Source organism: Priceomyces carsonii, assembly GCF_900007245.1.
Source record: "Priceomyces carsonii strain CBS4050 genome assembly, scaffold: Debaryomyces_carsonii_scaffold_5, whole genome shotgun sequence".
NCBI classification, from domain to species: Eukaryota; Fungi; Ascomycota; class Pichiomycetes; order Serinales; family Debaryomycetaceae; genus Priceomyces; species Priceomyces carsonii.
In genome coordinates this window covers 609,408-631,837 of record NW_026946678.1, presented here as the reverse complement: position 1 = coordinate 631,837, position 22,430 = coordinate 609,408, and the positions used below count along the sequence as shown (strand labels likewise).

Sequence of the window (22,430 nt, the reverse complement as noted above, 5' to 3'; positions counted from 1 at the left end):
ACTTAATTTTTCCCTACAAAAAAGGCATCATATCTAGCGATCCATAGTGAATCTGCTGTAGAATTAATCATTAAATTGCTATATAAATATTAATTGGTTCATAAAATGACTGGTGAGAGTTGGTAAGTACTTGAGATTTAATCATACGTCATCGAATTGGATTCTCTCTTTATTAAGGCAAATGGAATACATGGTTAGTGTATAATTTTCAAAGATTGCCTTGGAGGTCGTATTGATGTCATATGCTTATTTTTTTGTTTATATCAGGATTATGGAAGCTAACTTGAAGAATATATAGGCTATTTATTTTAGCTGTGATTGTGAATCTTGTTAACTTGTTTGCACAAGTTTTTTTTACGATTATGTATTCTGATTTGGAATGTGATTATATCAATCCAATTGAATTATGTAACAAGTTGAATCCATGGTTCATTCCAGAAGCTGCTATTCATGGCTTTCTTACAACCTTGTTCTTAGTCAATGGCTATTGGTTTCCCTTATTGTTGAACTTGCCATTGTTAGCCTACAATGTAAACAAGTTCTTAAACAGAAACCATTTATTAGATGCAACTGAGATTTTTAGAACCTTATCCAAGCATAAAAAAGAATCTTTTATTAAATTAGGGTTCCATTTGTTGATGTTCTTCTTTTACTTGTTTAGAATGATTATGGCGTTGGTCGCTGATGAAAGTTAAACGATGCGATGTTGCCCCATCTCTTCGAATTTGCGCTATGCAAGTGAATCATGGCACTGCCCATTTCAATATGAATATTTTCATTCATTTGAGATTTCCATACATCGATGTGCTAGATTAACGTATGTTACTGATATTTAAATTTTTAGTCTTTATTTTTTTTCTTTTAATTTTTTTCCTTTTGCCATTATTCTTCCATCTCATACTGCTGCTTCAGACTTGTCATCATTAGTCAAATTCGTTACTGTTCCTATGTATTCTAAATAAATTAACTGTAATCTAAATCTTGTTGTAGTTACCTTCAAAATTGATTAATTCGTCATTTATAAAACTGAGCTTTTGGCAAATCCCATGCAGTGAGTGAGCAAGTTTTGAAAACAGTCTCAATTTTTCATTAACAGAGCTATGAATGTCGTTACACATGTCATTACTATTGCTATGATTTACGCTTCGATTAACACTTTCAAATTTATCACACAACGAATTATTCTTATTGTAGTTATCGACCTCAAGCGAATATTCCTTGCGCAATCGACTGAGATTAGTTCCCACATTGTTATGATCTTCTCTGATCTTATAAATATTTGTTCTATATTCAAGCTTCATTCTCTGTATCTCAGATATTTTCTCAGATATATCTTTAATGCTAAAATGCATATCAGCTAAATGCTCAATATGACTCAAAACGTGAGTTTTAAACTCTTCTTGTATTGTATTTTCATTGACTGCCAGGGACTGAAGCTTTAATGGCTGATAGTTTTTAACCAAATGCTTTAGAACATCATATGTATTGATTTTGAATCTCCTATCTTTCTTTGAATCTATGATAATTCTCTCTATATCTATCGTCATAGGTTTTTGTCTTTCAGAAGACTTCGTCTTCAATAACAGTAGACAATCGATAGCCTTTTCTGTGGGGTATTTTCGCGATGAATTGTTACTACTATCAGTGGAATCTCCTAGAGCTTTCTCATGGTGAAATATTGTCTGTGGGGGCCTCGCATTCTTTCTTATCTTGTAAATTTTATCTTCATGATTACCAGGATTGGCATAGTGTTCAGAGAGATCCTTGGTACTTTTTGACTTTCTTCGTGACCGATTACGGGTCTTTTTTTCAGAAATGGCTGATGCACTTTTTAGTCGCTTGGACGTCAGACCTTTAGAATTGCCAAGAGGGGTCTTTGCTTGTGAGCTTTTGGAAGTCTTACGCGAAACATTTGAGTCAAACTCTTCATATTCCATATTATCATCAAATTCATTATATTCATAATCATTACCAGTCAAATCTTCACTAAAATGAGAAGCATTGCCATTGTCCTTTGAATTTAAATCAGTGTACGCCTTCAGAGCTTCTCCTTGTAGTGACTGGTACCTGCTTGTTGTATATAAATCAGCTTCATTAAGTGATGTTCTAATTTGTGAAGACTTACGCCTATCAGACCTAACCAAAAGCTGTGTATCTTCCTTTTTGATTAACTGGGACTCGAGGCTATTAAGTAAACTTCTTCTTTTTCTATTTTCACTCGTAGAAGATATACTAAAATCTGACGTCTTTACATTTCTTCTGCTATTGTCTAATGTTAGAATTTTGAGATGTCGTTTGATGTATGTTGATTTTCAAAATGCTTACCCAGAACCACGCTTTCTGGCCTCTATTTTGGCCAACCTTTCTAAAGAATTCATAAAGAACTATCTTGTATTCTTTTGTTATGGCCTGCTTTTGATCTATGAAACGCGACAAGAGAGAAAAAGAAACATCTACAGTCAAAATATTCAGCCAAATAATTAATGTTATTATACATGACTCACTACTTACTTATAAAAGTCAGAAGAAATTGATCAGAGTCTAAACTAAGCTCAAGTCCCTCGAAATAGTGATATACTGGCTTACTGTTGAGAAAAGTGTTCTAACAAAATATTTCTCTCGTCAGAGTCGTTACCCCAGTTCTTGACAACAACACAAGAGGCACCAACAACCTTTCTAGCATTACCTTCTCTGTCCAATTGGCAAAGACCGGCCCATTCACCTAATTGCTTAGCATCAGAAACCTTGATCAAAGGAATTTTCTCTTCTGGCTCATTGCATAAAGCTTCGACCAACTTTACAATTGATTCTTCAGTGACAGAGTCACATAAGACACACAACTGTGCCTCTCTTCTAGAGAGAGCCTTAGAAGCTTCTCTTAAGCCTCTAGCTAAACCATCATGGACTAAAGATGTTCTCAATACAACCTTCAAAGCATCTTCAATGGAGATAGCACCACCCTCTTGTTGTTCAATAACAACTTCTTCAACGACTTGTTCTTGCTCAATGTCAGACATTTTTATTAGACTTCTTCGACAGTATATATACCCTGCTCAGTACTAACTTGTGTGAAATAAAGAAGAGAATATATCTTTAAATTTTTCACGGAAGCTTTACTGTCTCGGACAGATTTTGGATGAAGGAAAAAAAAATTTAAAAAAAGGTGTTGTGCCCTAATATGGATTGAGGCACGTGAAAGATATTTTCCGTTGCATAGTTAGATTACATTTGAAAGTCTGAGTTTCATAAGACATAGTTATAGTTATCATATATAATAATAGAGCACTAAAGAAGCAGGATTAAATAGATCACATATCGAATATAAGTCAGAAGAAATAAAATGCTTAGCTGAAAGTACATCAAGTAGTACTAAATATCACAATTCCATTTCGTCGGCCGCAAAAGGTTTATGATCATCGTCGCTGTCCATGATAGCGTTTTCATCATCAGACAGGGCAACGCTTCCATTACGAGCTACTCCAGTCACTCCTGAAGTATTTGCTGTAGATCCTTGATTATAGTCGTCGTCATCATCTTCAAAATCAACATCAAAGAAATCGTCGTTAGAGCCTGTTATTCTTGAAAAAAGTATTTTTGCTTCTCCAACAATACCATCGTATGTGATTTCAGATGATGGCATATTTGAAAATATAATATCCTCTGCATCTGGCAATGTTGCTAGAGAAACATTGCTCGAATCCTTCGGAGAGATAATGTTGGATAAATCAGGCTTAATGTAAGTAGACTGAACATATCCCAATTTGCAAACAATATCCAAGGTTTCCCGTGGAACAAAATTTTGTAAAGATTGGCCCAATTTAAAAGAATTAGTAACAACTGGAGTTCCCTGCTCGCCAATAGCGAACTCTTGGTCCTCTAATACGTCATCCAAATCTGAGGATGACTCACGCAAGATTGAATACTCCATTTTCTTGAATGCGCTCTCCAAATCTATTTTCGCCTTCGCCAAATCCTGTTCCGTAGTATGTGAATACCAAATCGACTGTCCTTTAGGGCACACATCAGATTCTCCATTCTGTATTATTACTTGAACACCTTGCTGATTATCAGTTGGAAGTGAATGAGGAGGGAAAACAACCACAGCAGATGACTCATGTTCTGCGATCCATTCTTTACAATCTTTTCTTACAATCGTAATCAACCTGGTTATATAATAAAGCTTCAACTTTTCAACTAATTCGTTGTACCCTGATTGTAAAAATTTGGGAATCTGGGTAGGAGATAACACGATTTTTTCATTGATCTTAACCACACTTCCATCGTTAAACTTTGCAATCTTCAGCTGAGGATCAAAATCAATCAAGGACGTGTTCAATTTGTATGTTGTACCAGCAACAGCAGCACTTCTGCAAAAGCCTTGAGATATCTCTCCTGCACCACCATATTTCAGGACCATTACAGGGAAGTTACCATAAACGTCGAAGGAGGTCAAAAATCTTTTTATTCTCGCCAAACCTTCGGGGGTTCTTGTAGTTTCTTTAGGGCATAAACCTATTGAGAACACAAGCTCGTTGATCTGCGGAGTGTTCAAATGAAACTGATTAGACAAGAAGTCACGGATCGGTGTTTTAGCATTATCCAAAAGTATTTTCTTTTTATCTGGATTATTATTATCTTGGAGCGTAAATTTGAGAAACTTCATTAAATATCTTTTCGTTATTAACGAAAGAGATTGATCTGTGAATATATGTTCTTTTGTAGTATTGGAAATTTTCTTACTAAAGCTATCATTCTCGAAGACATGAAAGTTGCTCAAACTTTGAAATTCCAAGTATTTGTAGACTCTTGATTTTATTAAGAGAGATAAGAGATCAGACCGTGCAAACATAATCTTAGGACTCAAATCTACGCCATAGTCTTTGCTGTGAAATCTGTTCGTAGCCTTTCCCCCAGGAATGTATATTTGTGCATCCTGGAAGTGCTGGATCTGACCCAGATTAACGTCGACGCACCATTTCTTCAACTGATCTATTGTTAAGGTGGAGGTCAGGTCTCCGTAATAGCTCTTGTTGTCAATATGAAGAGTCTCGACACCTTGCCACGAAAGTGCCGCCGCCAATACACTTTCAGAAAGTCCAGTTCCCATTATTAATACATCACACTGGTCCAATTTTAGACTATGGTCCTGGGGCTTCTCCAATCCTGCTAGATGAGGAATAACCGGTGGTGTGTACGAGACACTAGGTCTTCTTTCAGCCATAGACTTTCTTCTTTCGGTTCTATGTAAAGGGCCCATTAAGATGACGCTTGTACTTCACGACAAACTTATCTAATAATACCTCAATACTTTTAAACGACTATTCAATTTACCACGTCACAATTTAAGTGTCTTTTAAGTCAAGACAGCTTGCCTTTACTTCAAGCTAGTCAAGATGGTATATTCTACCTTGGCTCGAGTTCTGGCAATGAGCTTCAATTTTCTGAGTTCTAAAACTATAAGCTTTTTAAAAAAGACGCCTTTCGAAATGATTTACTTAAGTCAAACACGTAATCACTTCCTAATGTGTTAAGAATTAGTTGTAATATGTAGCTGGTTAATTTGTAAAAGCTGTGGTAACAACTCGACGTGACACCGGACCAGCAAAAAAATTTTTTCGCTTATTAGCTATACTACGACCTCTTGTTCCTATTGTAACCTTTGGACACGTTTTATTTCAGTAGCCTGTAGCCGAAAGAAACCTCAAAGTCAATACTGTCAACTAGAGGGATTCAGAGAAATCACCAGATAGTCTGAATGTCTTTTGAAGGAACTGGAACTAGGTAATGGTATTTTAGTGCCTCACGTGCGTGAGCTTCGATTACTACTTGAGTATGTGAGAACTGAAGACGCCATATTAATGCTAACATACAATTAAAACTTAACTTATTTTTTCATGGAAAAAGGAATCGTAAACCCTAAGGTAGAAACAAAGGGTTCTCTCTTGTTAGCATGGCAGGTAAAAAATAAACATTGTTTAGTAATAGGCGGGGGGGAAGTTGCATTCAGTCGAATAGAGCATATGCTAAGAGCGCAAGCGAAGATAACGGTCATTAGTGGAGCCGATAAGGTGCATCCAGAGATATTGAAACTAGTAGATCGTGGGGTTATCTACAAGTTTGAGCATCGGGATTACTTGAGTTCAGATTTGACCTTGTATGAAAGAAATGATTTTCAGATAGACAATGTGGATTTAATAGCGAAAGAACATTATGACGCTATTGGTCAAGGAGTCAATAACGAAACTTTTGCTATAGTTTGCTGCTGTATAGACGATTATGAATTGTCTTCTAAAATATACTACCAATGTAAATATCTTCGTTTGCCTGTGAATATCGCAGATAAACCATGGTTATGTGATTTTTATTTCGGTAGCATGATCAACATGGATAATCTTCAAATTATGGTCTCTACTAATGGGAAGTCACCGAGATTGCTGAAGTTGATAAAAGATTCAATAGCTAGGCAATTCAAGGATGTGGACTTGAACAAGGCAGTAGAGAATCTAGGATCAATAAGAGCTCGTTTGCGTGAGACCGTGGTAGTCAATGAGGATTTAGTTAGCATCGATAGTCGAATGAATTGGATCAAGGCTCTCACGGACTTTTTTGATTTAAGACAATGGAGCCAATTGGACTTGTCGCTCGAAAAGGTAGATAAAATTGTTAGCTTTTTCCCAGAATATCCTCCAAAAGATTACGATCAGTTCAAATCTACAATTCTCAGCTAAAATCCAATTGCAAATTTTATTCACAATTCTATATTGGTATCTAAATCTTCATGTAAATACTTCTTGTTGCCTCCACCTCCAATGTAAGCGCCGATAGTATGCCCATCTCCCTTTAACTGATACTGATAGCTCATCAACCCTTCCAAGCCAACTGGACCTCTAGCATGTATTTTATTAGTGCTGATTCCCACTTCTGTACCAAATCCATATCTGAATCCATCCGCAAATCTAGTTGAGCAGTTCCAGTATACGCCAGCAGAGTCTATACTTTTCAAAAATTTATCTGCAGACGCTTTATTCTCTGTAATGATACAGTCTGTATGCTTTGAAGAATGTGAGTTGATATGAAGAATCGCGTCTTCAACAGAAGAGACCAATGTAACAGATATATCCAAAGAAAGATACTCCGTATCGAATGAGTCCCGCACAGTGGGTCTAACATACGTTTGATCGAAATTTTGAATCAAAGGAATAATATTAGGAGTTGCATGTACTGTAACATGCTCATCAATTAACGATTTTATGATTGCAACTATTTTCTCATCTTCGATTTTATCATTAATCAAAAGCTGTTCTACTGCATTACAACCAGCTGGATAATTCGTCTTCGATTCGACAATTATCTTTTTTGCCTTCTCCAAATCAAAATCATAATCCAAATAGATTGAGCAAATACCATCAGCATGTCCTAACACAGGTATTTTTGTATTAGACTTAATATTGCGAACTAATTGATTGGATCCTCTCGGGATCACTAAATCGATGTACTTATCCTGCAGCAATAAATCACCAACCTCCTCTCTTGACTCTATAAGCTGAATCGCATTTTCAGGGACTAAAGTATCTCTCTTTAAAATTTTATTTATAACATCACTCATAGCCTTAAACGTCTGGAATGACTCCTTTCCGCCTTTCAAGATAGCTGCGTTACCTGATTTAATAGCCAATGCTGTAATATTAGCAATAACTTCGGGCCGTGATTCGAATATAATTAGTAAGACCCCTATGGGGGTAGTTACTCTGTACAAATTCAAACCTTCGTCTATTTTTCTAGCTAGTGTACATTTACCCACTGGATCAGGCAAATCTGCGACATCTAAAATTCCCTGCAACATAGCATCATATTTTCCATTTTTTGACAAGTCTAATCTTTTAATCAAAGAAGAAGACAACGAATTTTCATTTGCATTGTCCATATCAGTTTTGTTGGCTTGCAAAATTTCTTCTTGACATTCTTTTAATCCATGATAGATCTTTCGTAATGCTTCTGATCTTTGTTCTCCCGACAAAATTTTCAAAGAGGTAAATGCAGCATTTGCATTTCTTGCGATATTCTCCGCCATATCTTTACACCTTGAAGTCTGTGTCTTGTGTTAACTCAATATAGTTTCAGGTCACTTTTTTTCAAATATCTTTTAGTCATAGTCGTATACCAATTTTTCAAATCCTGTATAATATGCCATCTCACCAAAACACAGTACGTTGTTTTGTTAAACGTATCAACTCTAAATATAAGAAAACTTTAACTGAGCCACTCAAAAGGTAGCAAAAAAGTCTTATTAAACAAGGACATCGAGGCAGATTGAATTTGCTGAAAAAGTAAATTTGGCCGTTCTTAGTTCCAAAAGATGTCTTACACGCCATACGATGTTAACGACAAGAACAGATCGAATAATACAGCTAACCCATTTTCAGATTCCCAGAATCTTATAGATCTCGATTTGGATGATGATACGGACTATTACAGACATTCAATTGGTAGGAATAGTGTGGGTGATCATGCCTCTAGTCTGATTCAAAACACCACGCAATATAATCCGTTCGACGATCCATTAATGCTATCAGATGATGATGACGATACTTCAGGAATGAGAGATCAATCTCATAGTAGTATTCGCCCAGTGCCATTGCTTAGTACATCCAATGTGGCAAGTAAACAAAAGAGTGGCTTTTTAAATGGATTAAGGAAAAAGAAAACATCTGACTATCTGGAGATGAGTAGTTCGAACGTTCAAGATGGAAATATCATAGACGATAGGCAATCGGAATTTGATATACGAAGAATGTTTCAGAGAATAAAGATGAAAATCCTTGGATCGGCTAGAGCTCAAAATGATTTCGTACCGTCCAGCGGACCCAGACACATACATATAATGAATCATGCATCAAATTCGGCGTATGGGTATTACGGTAATCACATATCAACAACAAAATATAACTTTGCTACTTTCTTGCCTAAGTTTTTATTTGAGCAGTTCAGTAAGTATGCCAATTTGTTTTTCCTTTTCACTTCAATTATCCAACAGGTTCCCAATGTTACGCCAACCAACAGATACACAACAATTGGGACATTGATCGTTGTTTTACTTGTTTCAGCAATCAAGGAAATAACGGAAGATGTTAAAAGAGCTAATGCAGATAAGCAGTTGAATAACACAAAGGTTCAGGTTTTAGACACAGGCAGCGGATCCTTTTCGTTGAGGAAATGGATTAATGTTAAAGTTGGGGATATTGTAAGAGTAAATAATGGCGAGCCATTCCCAGCAGACTTATTAATAATTAGCTCATCCGAGCCTGAAGGGCTTTGCTATATTGAGACTGCCAACTTAGATGGCGAGACAAATTTGAAAATTAAACAAGCAAAATCTGAAACCTCTTACTTAGTAAATCCAAGGGATATTCTCAGTGACTTGTCGAGCTCAGAAGTTATTTCAGAGCAGCCAAATTCCTCGCTTTATACTTACGAAGGGAATTTAAAAAACTTTGCATCTTCAGGCGATATTCCTTTTTCCCCTGATCAACTTTTGCTTAGAGGTGCGACACTCCGAAACACACAATGGATATATGGGATTGTCATATTTACTGGTCATGAAACTAAGCTAATGCGTAATGCGACAGCAACTCCAATTAAAAGAACAGACGTTGAAAGGATTATCAATTTACAAATCATTGCATTATTCTCAATTTTAATTATATTATCATTTGTGTCCTCGCTAGGTAATGTTATAAAACTTCAAGTTGATAAACGTACATTAGGTTATCTTATGTTGGGAGGAACCAATAAAGTGAAATTGTTTTTCCAAGATATCTTGACCTATTGGATTTTGTTTTCAAATTTGGTACCAATTTCATTGTTCGTGACAGTTGAAATTATCAAGTATTACCAAGCATACATGATCGGAAGCGATCTTGATATGTATCATGAAGAAACAGATACACCAACTGGAGTTAGAACATCATCCTTGGTAGAAGAACTAGGACAAATTGATTATATTTTTAGCGATAAGACAGGTACCTTAACCAGAAATGTCATGGAATTTAAATGTTGCTCTATAGGAGGAAGATGTTACATTGAAGAAATTCCTGAAGAGGGCGGAGCTCAAGTTGTAGATGGCGTAGAAGTCGGTTATCATAGTTTTAAGGACATGTATAATGATTTGCTGGATACTACTCTGCAACAATCTGCCATCATTAACGAATTTTTTACTTTGTTAAGTACTTGTCATACTGTTATTCCCGAAGTTAACGAAGTCGACGGTTCTATAAAATATCAATCTGCATCTCCAGATGAGGGAGCATTAGTGGAGGGAGCTGCTCATTTGGGGTACAAGTTTACCATCAGAAGACCTAAAAGCGTAACAGTGAGGAATACCTTGACAAACTTGGATTTTGAATATGAGTTACTAAATATTTGTGAGTTTAATTCAACCAGAAAGAGAATGTCTGCTATTTTCAGATGCCCTGATGGAATAATAAGATTGTTTTGTAAAGGTGCGGATACTGTGATTATGGAAAGATTATCTGAAGAGCAGTCACAGCCATTTGTTGAATCAACATTACGCCATCTAGAAGAATTCGCAGCTGAAGGTTTGAGGACATTGTGCATTGCTTCAAAAATAGTCTCAGAGGAAGAGTATAAGGCTTGGGCAACACGGCATTATGAGGCTTCGACCTCTTTGCAAAATAGGTCTGATAAATTAGATGAAGTGGCAGATTTAATTGAAGGTGATTTGTTTCTTTTAGGAGCAACAGCAATAGAGGACAAACTACAGGATAACGTTCCAGAGACTATAAGCACGTTGCAAGAAGCAGGAATAAAGATTTGGATACTCACTGGAGATAGGCAGGAAACGGCAATTAATATTGGTATGTCTTGTAAATTATTAAGTGAAGACATGAATCTTTTAATCATCAACGAGGACAATAAAAGAGATACTGAGCTCAATTTAAGAGAAAAGCTAAGTGCTATTCAAAATCATCAGCTTGACGGTGAAGACTTGTCTTTGGAATCTTCTCTTACATTGATAATAGATGGTCACTCCTTGACTTATGCGTTAGAACCTGAATTGGAGGATTTATTTGTTGATTTAGGTTCTCGTTGTAAGTCTGTCATTTGTTGTAGAGTTTCTCCTTTGCAGAAGGCAATGGTCGTGAAAGTTATTAAAAGGAAAAAGAAAGGTTCTCTTTTGCTAGCTATTGGAGATGGTGCTAATGACGTTTCTATGATCCAGGCAGCACATGTTGGCGTTGGTATTAGTGGTATGGAAGGAATGCAAGCAGCACGAAGTGCAGATATATCGATTGGACAATTTAAATATTTGAAAAAGTTACTTCTTGTCCATGGGTCATGGTCATATCATCGTATTTCAAATGCTATTTTGTATTCTTTCTACAAGAATATTGCTCTCTATATGACTCAGTTCTGGTTTGTTTTTTCAAATGCATACTCTGGTCAATCGATTATAGAGTCTTGGACATTAACATTTTACAATGTGTTATTTACAGTATTACCTCCATTTGTATTGGGAGTCTTTGATCAATTTGTCAGTGCTCGATTGTTAGATCGATACCCTCAACTTTATCAATTAGGTCAACAAAAAAAGTTTTTCAACGTTACTATTTTCTGGGGCTGGATTGTTAATGGTTTTTACCACTCAGCTGTAATATTCTTGTGCTCTTTCTTTGTCTATCATCATGGGGATCAATTGGCTAGTGGATTAATAGCTGATAATTGGACTTGGGGCACTGCAGTATTCACCACTTGCACTCTAACTGCTCTTGGAAAGGCTGCTTTAGTTGTCAATTTGTGGACAAAGTTTACCGCGATAGCAATTCCTGGCTCTTTCGCTTTATGGCTAGCTTGGTTCCCAGTTTACTCTATCGTTGCGCCATCAATCAACGTTTCACAGGAGTACCGTGGGGTTTTAAAAACGACGTACCCATCTCTTACTTTCTGGGCAATGATATTTGGTGTCTCTGTATTGTGTCTAATTCGTGACCTAGCATGGAAGTTTTTTAAAAGAAGCTACAGTCCAGAAAGCTATCACTTTGTCCAAGAGATTCAAAAATATAATATTCAAGATTACAGGCCCCGTATGGAGCAATTTCAAAAGGCTATCAGAAAAGTTAGACAAGTTCAGCGTATAAAAAAGCAAAGAGGTTTTGCTTTTTCACAAGTGGACAACCAAGATCAAGAGAAAATTATAAGGTTATATGACACAACTAAAAAAAGGGGCCAATTTGGTGAGTTAAGTGAAGGTTTATGAGTAAATAATACTGACAGAAAGACTACTCAACTGTGAATATTCCGCCAATATATAGTTCTTATCGATTTTGCACGACTTTGACATTTTTTTTTGTCTCTATTTGTAGAGTATCAATAAATCAATTCATCTTCAGCAAACGGATCTTTAATCTCTGAAAAGTTAATCATGAGTGTTTCGCTGAGCACAGCTGATGATAGCAAAGCTAGTAAGGAAGTCTCTCAGACTCCTAAGCTGCTCTCTAATAAGGAGCTCAAAGAAATGAAAAAGAGAGAGAAAGCTGCGAAGCGAGCAGCAGAGAAAGAGAAATTAGGAATCACTCCAGAACAGCAATCTCAAATTGCAAGTCAAAAGATGGATAAGAAGAAACAGCAAACTGCTACAAGTACGAATTTGAAGAAGCAATTGAACCAAAGCTTAATTAAAGATGATAGAGTTAAAGTGCCATCGTTGTTCAGCCATTTAGAAACACGAGAGCAGAGAAATGCATCATCGCCATCGATTTACCATATAATACATCCTGCAGTATTGTCATTGACAATAAAATACTCCACCTATAAGATTGTTGGCTCTGTAGCTAGATTGAAGAATATGTTGAAGGTTTTTAAAATTGTGATTGAAGATTACAAAACGCCTGAAAATACCACATTAACAAGACATTTAACTGGGCATCTATCTAATCAAATAGAATACTTGAAGACAGCTCGGCCTTTATCAATCTCAATGGGTAATGCTATTAGATGGCTAAAGCAAGAAATTTCTCATATATCCATTGACACAACTGAGAGCCAAGCAAAGGCAATCTTGTGTCAAAAGATCGATGATTTCATAAAGGAGAAAATAGAGCTTTCAGAGCAAGTTATCATTGAAAATGCGTCGAAGCATATTACCAATGATTCGACGATCTTAACCTTCGGCCATTCACAGGTCTTAGAAAAGCTTTTTAAGTACTGTGTCCTCAAACAAAAGAAGAATTTTACTTTAATAGTGGTTGATTCCAGACCACTCTTCGAAGGTAAGAAACTATTGAAGAACTTGGTCAAATGCACTGTTCCTGAAGACAGTAACGAGCATGGCATCGAGAATGGTACAACTCATGGAATCAATGCACCTATCACCAAACGATATATCAGGGCGCATTATGTATTAATAAACTCATTGTCTTCTACTTTGTTAGAGGATGTTGATTGCGTTTTTCTAGGAGCTCATGCAATGTTATCAAACGGACGTCTTTATTCACGAGTTGGTACCGGATTGATTGCAATGATGTGTCATACAAGGAATATTCCTGTTTTAACTTGCTGCGAGTCAGTCAAATTCTCTGACAAAGTCCAGTTGGATTCAGTTACTACCAATGAGCTAGCAGATGCTGATGATTTGCTCCAGCTGGTTAGTTCTAAGAAGCCTCCTCAAAAGAAGGCTTTTGCCACAGAACAATTCTTAAAGCAATGCGACGAAGAGAATAAGAAAGGAAAAGATGACGCTAGGATTAAAGGTAAGAACCATCAGAAGAAGGAGGCCTCCACTAATGCTACAAAAATCGAAAGCGATGAAACAATCTTGAAAGATTGGAAAAGTATTCCAAATTTAAACATTTTAAATATAATGTATGACCTCACTCCTCCAGAGTATATCAACAAGGTCGTCACAGAGCTAGGTGCATTGCCACCTTCGTCAGTTCCCGTCATCTTGAGAGAATATAAGAATACATAGCTTGATAGAAAATACATACAGATCTTTACATTTTTATGTGTCACATGACTACCAAGACATGAATTTGAACCAATTTTCTAGCGTTGATAATGCCTTTGCCACTTGATACAGTTCTTACATGGTGGCAAATTTAAGTATTTTTATCTTCTAGATTATCTTTACGCTACACTTGTATTCAAAGTTTAATGGAAAGAACTTACTTGGTACAATGGCTGAAAATGAATTGGCTTTGATCAACAAAGTGGAACTTAGAATAGCGTTAGCGGCAGATGATAAGCAACTCGAAAAATCATTGCACCTCTATTTGGCGCCAATTATTAATAAGTTGAGTAGTCCGCATGCCAGTGTAAGAAATGCTGTACTCAAAGTGCTTGAAAATTTGTCCCCCAGAATAGCTGCAGCTAGAGAGATCAAACTACCTGTTGAGGCTTTGCTTAATCAGGTGAAAGATCCTAAGGCAATTGATGATTCTAGTGTTTCGACAATGAAAATATACTCTTTGATATTTATGGCTCGAGGAATTGAAAGGATGTCTGACGATGAAAAGATTACACTAATACCCGAAATTATTGAACACATCAGCAATTACCCTTCCAAGATCTCAGCACGAATGTTTGGTATCTTATGCAACTTACTCAAGTATTGGAAAGATTCCGATCGTGGGGCTCAAGATTGTCGTGACTTTCTTCGCTTCGATCTGAACGTTGATGATGAGGCATTTTTATCGAATTGTATAGCAAAATTTTTGTTGTTGCAATCAACGGTCTTTAATAGTGAGGGTGCTCAACCTGGTTTGAGTGCTGACGACGTCGCTTTCTACACGAAAGATTCGGGAGTGACATTTGCTTCATTTCAAGATATTACCCATATAAAGCTTAGATTGTTCGCCTTCTTGAAGACTGCTTTTAAGGATGAGTTTTCTGTACTCCCAATATTAATAGCATCTACAGATGGCTCTTCAACGTTGAAGGATTCAAGTGAAATTTGGTTTCGAAAATTGAAATTGGATTTGGAAGATCCTAAGTTGATATCAAGGCTTATTGATTTATATGTTGGCGTAAATGGAATACCACCTGTAAAATCTACTTTACAGGAAAAAATATTGATATTTTTGTGTAAAAGTAAGCTAGCAACAAGAAATCCAATGTTGTCACAAATCACTGACATAGGATTGTCATCAGATTATTCCAAGCTAAGGCAAACGAGTGTTCACTTCATTAAATGGGTTAATCAAAACAACAATAATAATAATTTTGGGGATGTATCCAAGAAAATGCTTGATAAATTTAATAGAGATGTGATTATGAGGTTAAAGGAATCTATCATGAGTGAAGGTTGGCCGCGTATGGACAGATCTATAATGAACCGACAAAATCTTGCGAGCCAAAGGCAACTAAAGTATGAAGCAATTGGAAATGTTCTTAGGTCCAACCCCGATTTGTTTGTTGATGACTTTTCCTATTTGCAGTTTTTGTTTGATGCTCTTGAGTCTGAAGAATCAGATTTTAAGGGGACCATACAAGATGTTTTGTCAAGCTTAGTTGCACACTTGCCAAAAATGACTAAGAATTCAAAAAGTTTGTTGAAAGTTTTAGGAAGAAATTATTTGAGCGGTAATAGGGAGGAAATGAATCATAACATACAGTCTTGCAGATACGTTATTTTGAAGTATATAAATGCTGCTTTTCCTTTTCATGACCCTGAGGCTAGATACTTATGTATTTTAGGAACGTTTAATGGCAATACTTCAGATACGATTGAGGAAGCGAAACGAGGTTTACACCCATATTGGTTTAATATTTTTCAATCATCAAATTCACTTGACTTTAAGCCAACTTCAGACTTGTTGGGCCAAAACTCTTCTGTCAAATTTCCACAATTTAAGGAGATTGTGAGAATCTTATATGATCAGCTCATTGCAATTCAAAGCAAGGATGAAACAATATTGAAAGTTTTGGGAGAAGCAATAAACTTTACTTTGCAAACGCTAGTAATGCATGCAGTATCAAAGAAGAAAACAGTGATTGTTTCCGACATGGATTGGTCGATAAGATTAGAAAGAGCGATAGAAGTTGATGATGCCGTAAGGGAGTTATTAGTCGATGAAATAAAACTTGTGTTTAGTGAGGGTATCTCAGCTGATGAAATGAATAAAAATTGTTATATTACGTATTTATTGATAATCTTGGATGCATTAGTTGGACAATACGATAACAGTAAGGGAATTGCACTTAACATTACTTATGGATCTATTTTCTTACGCTTAATTTCGCTTTCTCCATCTGCAGCTGTTGGTAATCTATGCTCAAAATTGGATAACCTTCTCGCTTGCCTATCTGAGAAGATCTCTAATGACTTATCTTTATCTCAAATCAGTCAAGCCATTGGGATAATAGGTAGTCATCCTGATAATCCAGACGACGAAGTGCGTAGGGTTTTAGATAGTTTACTTGTTGAGAGATCACGATCAAGCACATTAAAGCATTCATTCCTACCTGCAGCTTACTTGATTTCGAGATTGGCATTTAGAGGACGGCACAGAATCTTGGAGCAAAAGCACCTTGAACAATATTGCGGGAGACTATTACAGTGTCTTTCGGATAATAGCACTTTTGTATTAGCATTGGAATGCGTGTCTGAATTATCCATATTTGGCGTCCTAGGACCTCGAATTGACCCTAGTTTTAATGAATTTGTTTGCCAATTTGCTGACTCCATTTCTACAAAAGTTAAAAAATGCGACGAAAGGTCCGTTTTGACCTTGTCATATCTCACTTTAGCTTTAACGAATGAGAATAAAGAAGCTAAATTCGAAAAGTATTTGAAATTGATATATGATACACATGTTTCGAAGCAAGTTGAATTCACTTTTTCCAGCGGTGAGGCCCTTCTGGTAATCGCTGCCGGGTGGGACTCCACGTTTATGAAACGGAAAATTGATATTCTTTACGAAAATAACGAACTTATTCCTAAGGATACTTCAAAACTCTCTACCGTGCTAGATATGGTTTTAGAATCTTGCAGAAATACGAAACCTTCTTTGAGGAAAGCAGCTTGTATCTGGTTGTTATCCTTAGTCCAGTACTGTGGACATTTGGAACCTGTAAAGAAGGTGGCGCCCCAAATTCATGTGACTTTCATGAAGTTTTTGGCACACAGCGATGATCTTGTCCAGGAATCTGCATCGAGGGGCCTCAGTCTTGTATATGAAATGGGAGATAGTGACTTGAAAGATACATTGGTGCATAGTTTGTTGACCTCCTTCACAAACTCAAACACTCTGAATTCATTGTTAGCAGGCTCTGTTGATCGTGATACTGAATTATTTGAGCCTGATCTACTCAAGACAAATGATGGATCCGTTTCGACGTATAAGGATGTGTTAAATTTGGCTTCGGACGTTGGTGATCCCAGCTTGGTTTATAAATTTATGTCATTGGCAAAGTCTTCTGCATTATGGTCATCAAGAAAAGGAATGGCATTTGGGTTAGGGACAATTTTGTCTAAAACTTCCTTGGACGATCTCTTAGCTTCTAAGAAACATCTTTCGGAACGATTAATCCCTAGGCTATACCGCTACAGGTTTGATCCTAATACTTCAGTTTCACAGTCAATGAACGACATTTGGAATTCGATTATTAAAGATACGTCAAAAACTGTTAATGATAACTTTTTGATAATCTTGAATGAATTACTTCGTGGCATAGGAAATAGAGAATGGAGAGTTCGTCAAGCTAGTACCTCAGCTCTTGCAGATTTATTGCAAATTGTCTCACTTGAGGATCAAGAATTTGACTTGCAACATATTTGGAATATGTGCTTTAGAGCTATGGATGATATCAAGGAGAGTGTCAGAAAAGAGGGCAATAAACTTGCCAAAGTTTTGGCTACAAATTTCATTAGAATAGTTGATGTTAAAGACGGCAAACAATCTTCCAAAGAAAAATCAATAAATTTGTTGAAAACTCTACTCCCTTTTCTTTTAGGTACAAATGGTTTGCAAAGCGACTCAGAAGATGTTCGGAGTTTTGCGTTGGATACGATTTTGAAATTATGTAAAGTTAACAACCAAGTAGTGAAACCTGTTGTCCCTGAATTGCTTGAAAATTTCATTAGCTTGATGTCAAGCTTAGAACCCGAGATTGTCAATTATTTAGTTTTGAATGCGGATAAATACAAAATGAAGGAGAATGATATTGATGCTAAGAGACTACAAAGTCTTGGTGCATCACCATTGATGGACGCGATTGACAAGTTATTAGATTTAGTAGACGAGACAAACATCGCAGCATTGATGTCAAGCTTACAAGCTGCGATTAAAAAGTCGGTAGGGTTGCCTTCCAAGGCTTGTGGGTCAAGGGTCATAGTGAGCTTGGTTTCCAAGCGTCCAACCTTAATTACGCCTTATGGTGATATGCTATTGAAATTATGTGTTCTGCAATTAAAAGATCGAAACGAAACAATTTCCTCTTCGTATGGACTGGCGATTGGATTCGTATGTCGATTGGCGTCCTTAAAATCGATATCAGAGCTATCATCGAAGATTGATGATTTTTATTTCAAGAGTGAGGATGCAAGAGGAAGAGAAATATCAGCGCTTGTAAGCGAAAGTATTTCAAAACACAGCGGTGAAAGGTTCGCCTCTGTAGCTTCCAGCTTCTTACCACTTTCATTCATTGGAAAAAATGACAGTAATATGTTAGTGAAATCATGCTTTGAAAGGGAATGGAATGAAAATACGAGTGGAAGTGATAGCTCTGTGAGGCTATATTTGAACGAGATCATTGTGTTTTACGAAAAGTACTTGTCTTCGAATAAGTTTGACATAAGGCAAACTTTAGGAAAGTCTATTTCAAACTTATGTGATCTGATTACGGATTTTGATCTAATTTCTGAAAGTAATGCGAAAGAATTAATGGAGTTATTGATTGTATCATGTAAGGGTAAATCTTGGGTAGGGAAAGAGCTAATTTTGGAGTCTCTAGTTTCATTCTCTAAGAAGTCAAAGAGGTTGTTAAGAAACAATATGGGGCTTTTGGAGAAGATAAATAATACCGTCGTTATAGAAGCTAACAGAAAAAACAAGAGGTACCAAAAAAGAGCAGCAAAAATATTGGGAAACTTCATTAATACGTATTCCATTCCTGACCTGATTGATGCCTATGTCAAAATTATGGATCACTTGGTTAGTGATCAATATTTAGACGATGACTCGGATGATGATGATATGGTTATTGATTCTCACTACGACTTAAATCCTAAGCTGTTAGTAAGACTAGAAGAAGAAAGATTGGATTACCTTAATAATATGGTGGAAAGCTTTCCAGTTTACGAAAAGGAAGGTGCAAAAGTTTATAGTGGAGGTCTATTGGCATTGATATTACACAAGACTTTGGAAATCTTTAATTCATCAAGAATAGAAGTAACATGGAGATCGAAAATAACTGTCTGTGATGATTTAGTTCAGCTCATTTCGAAAATGAATGAGGTTTCGACAGTTTCAAGAGATGAAGCATATGTACTGCTTGTTTACAAGAATTGGGAGTGCTTGAGCAATCACTGTTCTATGCCTTCTGACATCGAAAATGTCAAGATAAGTTTCATAAGGCTTTCGCATGAAGTTATTCTATTATTAGAAGACACGCACCATCTTTCGCAATCAGAAGTTATTAAAGGAAAGCTTTGCAGCTTGAAACAACAAAATGTGTCCAACGTTGTCCAAACTGAGATAAAGAACGTACTACAGAAGTTTAATTAGATAATTGTATCACATTATCATATAGAAATGTAACAATCTTATACCATAACTGTCTCTCGAAGATCAATCTCAATGCTAGAGTCGTGCATGTGAATTTTGTATAAAGAAAACTCGCTAGATTGAAGATTTTTGAGATACGCATTAAATAGCATTAGTAATCTGGTATAATGTATTTTTGAATAGAAAGATGTTTTGCACATTAAAAGCTTATACTTGGAATTAGTACGGAAAATTAGGATGATCCCTTAAGATATGGATAGGAAGGTTCCAGAAAAAGCTGAAGTCTTTCGAGTAATTTACATGATATGGGGTTTTCTTCTCAAACAATGGTTTTTTTTAATCTTGGGGGTTTTCATTGGACTCGCATATCGCTTTCCAGAATTTGCAAAAGAGGGTGGAACAATAAAAGCACAGTACAGTATTGGATATGGCGCAGTATCAGTGATATTCTTGATCAGTGGTCTCACAATGCCTTCGAAAGATTTATTTGACAACATTTTACACTGGAGAGCACATTGCACCCTCCTTTCTATGTCCTTTCTCATTACTAGTTCCATAATCTATGGAATAGCATGCGGAATCAAAGCTTCGAATAACGACAACATAAGCGACTGGGCATTGGTTGGTATGATAGTGACTTTTTGCTGTCCAGTTACAGTGTCATCAAATATTGTTATGACAAAACAGGCTGATGGGAATGAGGCCTTGACATTATGCGAGGTCTTTTTAGGAAACGTCATCGGTGCCTTTGTAACTCAAGCATTGGTTCAGATGTATATGAGGGGAGAATGGGATTTTGGAAACCCGACTCACCAAGAAGACGGAAATAGTAATGTCGAAGAAATCTACCGACAAGTGATGAAGCAGCTTGGTTTGTCTCTTTTCATTCCTTTGTTTGTTGGCCAGGTGGTTCAAAATATCTTCCCTAAATTTGTTGGGAAAATCGTGTCACTGTTCAAGCTTGGGAAAGTGGGTTCCTTCATGTTGTTACTAATTATGTATCAATCATTTTCAACAGCATTTGCTCAAAATGCGTTCGAGGAAGTTACTCATGCTACCGTTATATTTATTGTGTTTTTCAATATTGGCATTTATTTATTTTTTACAGCTCTATGTTATGCATACTCAAGGCCAATTTTCATCAAAGGAGCATTTGGAATAGCACCTGATGAGAACTCTACAAGGGTGTATAGGTTAGGATATCGTTATATGAGAAAGTTTTATTATAACAAAAGAGACACAGTTGCGATCATGCTCTGTGGAGCAACAAAGACGGGTGGTTTAGGAGTATCTTTAATTTCTTCTCAATATGGATCGGATAACCCGAAGTTGGGTATGCTTCTAATGCCCCTCGTTTTGTTCTCGGTTGAACAGGTGATTACAGCTCAGGTTTTAGTCAGCTTTATGAGGAAATGGATACACCTGGATGATCCCAAATTTGATGAAGAAGCGTCTACGGATGAAGCTGAATCAAAAAATGAAGATATTGAGGAATATGCACCTGCAAATTCAGATTCGAAGGAAAGTCTGACTGGGAGTCAAGATTCAGCTGCCATCGACAAGACAGGCAATATATTCCGTCTGAATTCTTCTTCTTCAGAGCCCATGACAACTCTACCAAACCAGCATTCATAATGTGCTAATTTAATATATACTAATTCTTCTATGTGATGTTTCTTTGTGCTTGCACTATGTATTTGGGACGTATACTGGCTGCGAAATTTAATGCTCAAACATATTCTTGTACTAGGCCTCTTTCGGGAGTACTGCACATACTTTCTAGCTATCCTGTCTCCAGGTTAAAGGTTTCAGGAGGAGACACTGGAGACGCTGAAGATAGTACTTTAGTCTTACCGTAAATGTTTTAAAAGATATTTGCTCATAATCTCTTCAGATTAGCCCGAACGTAACATGTCTTACTAGCAAAACTCATGTGTGATAACTGCTCTATCTTGAATCTTACTTTAAGATACTGATATCTTACTCAAGTATATGTCATTGAAGAAAAGCTTTCCAACTTGAAACAGTATAGATCTCGTCGTTCTTCGAATACATACAAATAAGCTGCTACAGAAAAAAATTAATTAGGCTAACTGTATCACATTACCATCTACACATATTATAATATTATATCATAACTGCCTATCAACAGCCACCTCTCAATCTTAAGACCAAATGTAAGGTGGATTCCTTTTGAATGTTGTAATCAGATAATGTTCTACCATCTTCTAATTGCTTACCAGCAAAAATTAATCTTTGTTGATCTGGTGGAATACCCTCTTTGTCTTGAATCTTACTCTTGACGTTGTCAATAGTATCAGATGATTCTACCTCTAAGGTGATAGTTTTACCAGTCAATGTTTTGACGAAGATTTGCATACCACCTCTCAATCTTAAGACCAAGTGTAAAGTGGATTCCTTTTGAATGTTGTAATCAGATAATGTCCTACCATCTTCTAATTGCTTACCAGCAAAAATTAATCTTTGTTGATCTGGTGGAATACCCTCTTTGTCTTGAATCTTACTCTTGACGTTATCAATAGTATCAGAGGACTCTACCTCTAAGGTGATAGTCTTACCAGTTAAGGTCTTGACAAAGATTTGCATACCACCTCTCAATCTTAAGACCAAGTGTAAGGTGGATTCCTTTTGAATGTTGTAATCGGACAATGTTCTACCATCTTCCAA

At 36.5% G+C, this 22,430-nt stretch overlaps 11 protein-coding genes across 11 annotated transcripts in view; 6 read left to right on the top strand and 5 right to left on the bottom strand.

Moving 5' to 3' along the window:
• Positions 1 to 362: 362 nt before the first annotated feature.
• On the top strand, positions 363 to 695 carry PRCAT00004651001 (cornichon family protein; the record flags this gene model as incomplete). The annotated part of the gene is made up of 1 exon (XM_062954660.1): positions 363 to 695. The coding sequence occupies one exon, from the start codon at positions 363 to 365 to the stop codon at positions 693 to 695; it is 333 nt and encodes a 110-aa protein (XP_062811341.1).
• A 279-nt stretch (positions 696 to 974) lies between these two features.
• On the bottom strand, positions 975 to 2,378 carry PRCAT00004650001 (uncharacterized protein; the record flags this gene model as incomplete). Its single annotated transcript, XM_062954659.1, has 2 exons — positions 975 to 2,262; positions 2,326 to 2,378. 2 exons carry the CDS (start codon positions 2,376 to 2,378, stop codon positions 975 to 977), a joined length of 1,341 nt encoding a protein of 446 aa, XP_062811340.1.
• A 204-nt stretch (positions 2,379 to 2,582) lies between these two features.
• On the bottom strand, positions 2,583 to 3,017 carry RPS12 (40S ribosomal protein eS12; the record flags this gene model as incomplete). The annotated part of the gene is made up of 1 exon (XM_062954658.1): positions 2,583 to 3,017. One exon carries the CDS (start codon positions 3,015 to 3,017, stop codon positions 2,583 to 2,585), a length of 435 nt encoding a protein of 144 aa, XP_062811339.1.
• Positions 3,018 to 3,376: 359 nt separating this feature from the next.
• Positions 3,377 to 5,257, bottom strand: PRCAT00004648001 (GTPase-activating protein; the record flags this gene model as incomplete). Its single annotated transcript, XM_062954657.1, has 1 exon — positions 3,377 to 5,257. One exon carries the CDS (start codon positions 5,255 to 5,257, stop codon positions 3,377 to 3,379), a length of 1,881 nt encoding a protein of 626 aa, XP_062811338.1.
• Positions 5,258 to 5,894: 637 nt separating this feature from the next.
• MET8 (bifunctional precorrin-2 dehydrogenase/sirohydrochlorin ferrochelatase) lies at positions 5,895 to 6,728 on the top strand (the record flags this gene model as incomplete). The annotated part of the gene is made up of 1 exon (XM_062954656.1): positions 5,895 to 6,728. The coding sequence occupies one exon, from the start codon at positions 5,895 to 5,897 to the stop codon at positions 6,726 to 6,728; it is 834 nt and encodes a 277-aa protein (XP_062811337.1).
• A 20-nt stretch (positions 6,729 to 6,748) lies between these two features.
• On the bottom strand, positions 6,749 to 8,071 carry PRO2 (glutamate-5-semialdehyde dehydrogenase; the record flags this gene model as incomplete). Its single annotated transcript, XM_062954655.1, has 1 exon — positions 6,749 to 8,071. The coding sequence occupies one exon, from the start codon at positions 8,069 to 8,071 to the stop codon at positions 6,749 to 6,751; it is 1,323 nt and encodes a 440-aa protein (XP_062811336.1).
• A 285-nt stretch (positions 8,072 to 8,356) lies between these two features.
• PRCAT00004645001 (aminophospholipid-translocating P4-type ATPase) lies at positions 8,357 to 12,274 on the top strand (the record flags this gene model as incomplete). The annotated part of the gene is made up of 1 exon (XM_062954653.1): positions 8,357 to 12,274. One exon carries the CDS (start codon positions 8,357 to 8,359, stop codon positions 12,272 to 12,274), a length of 3,918 nt encoding a protein of 1,305 aa, XP_062811335.1.
• A 165-nt stretch (positions 12,275 to 12,439) lies between these two features.
• GCD2 (translation initiation factor eIF2B subunit delta) lies at positions 12,440 to 13,984 on the top strand (the record flags this gene model as incomplete). Its single annotated transcript, XM_062954652.1, has 1 exon — positions 12,440 to 13,984. One exon carries the CDS (start codon positions 12,440 to 12,442, stop codon positions 13,982 to 13,984), a length of 1,545 nt encoding a protein of 514 aa, XP_062811334.1.
• A 208-nt stretch (positions 13,985 to 14,192) lies between these two features.
• Positions 14,193 to 19,742, top strand: ECM29 (Ecm29p; the record flags this gene model as incomplete). The annotated part of the gene is made up of 1 exon (XM_062954651.1): positions 14,193 to 19,742. The coding sequence occupies one exon, from the start codon at positions 14,193 to 14,195 to the stop codon at positions 19,740 to 19,742; it is 5,550 nt and encodes a 1,849-aa protein (XP_062811333.1).
• A 252-nt stretch (positions 19,743 to 19,994) lies between these two features.
• On the top strand, positions 19,995 to 21,377 carry PRCAT00004642001 (bile acid:sodium symporter family protein; the record flags this gene model as incomplete). The annotated part of the gene is made up of 1 exon (XM_062954650.1): positions 19,995 to 21,377. The coding sequence occupies one exon, from the start codon at positions 19,995 to 19,997 to the stop codon at positions 21,375 to 21,377; it is 1,383 nt and encodes a 460-aa protein (XP_062811332.1).
• A 510-nt stretch (positions 21,378 to 21,887) lies between these two features.
• Positions 21,888 to 22,430, bottom strand: part of UBI4 (ubiquitin) — a gene marked incomplete at both ends in the record, with an annotated part of 1,128 nt that continues 585 nt past the window's right edge. Inside the window, one exon of the mRNA XM_062954649.1 lies at positions 21,888 to 22,430. This exon is cut by the window's right edge and continues 585 nt beyond it. Within this exon, the coding sequence (XP_062811331.1) occupies positions 21,888 to 22,430 (543 nt within the window).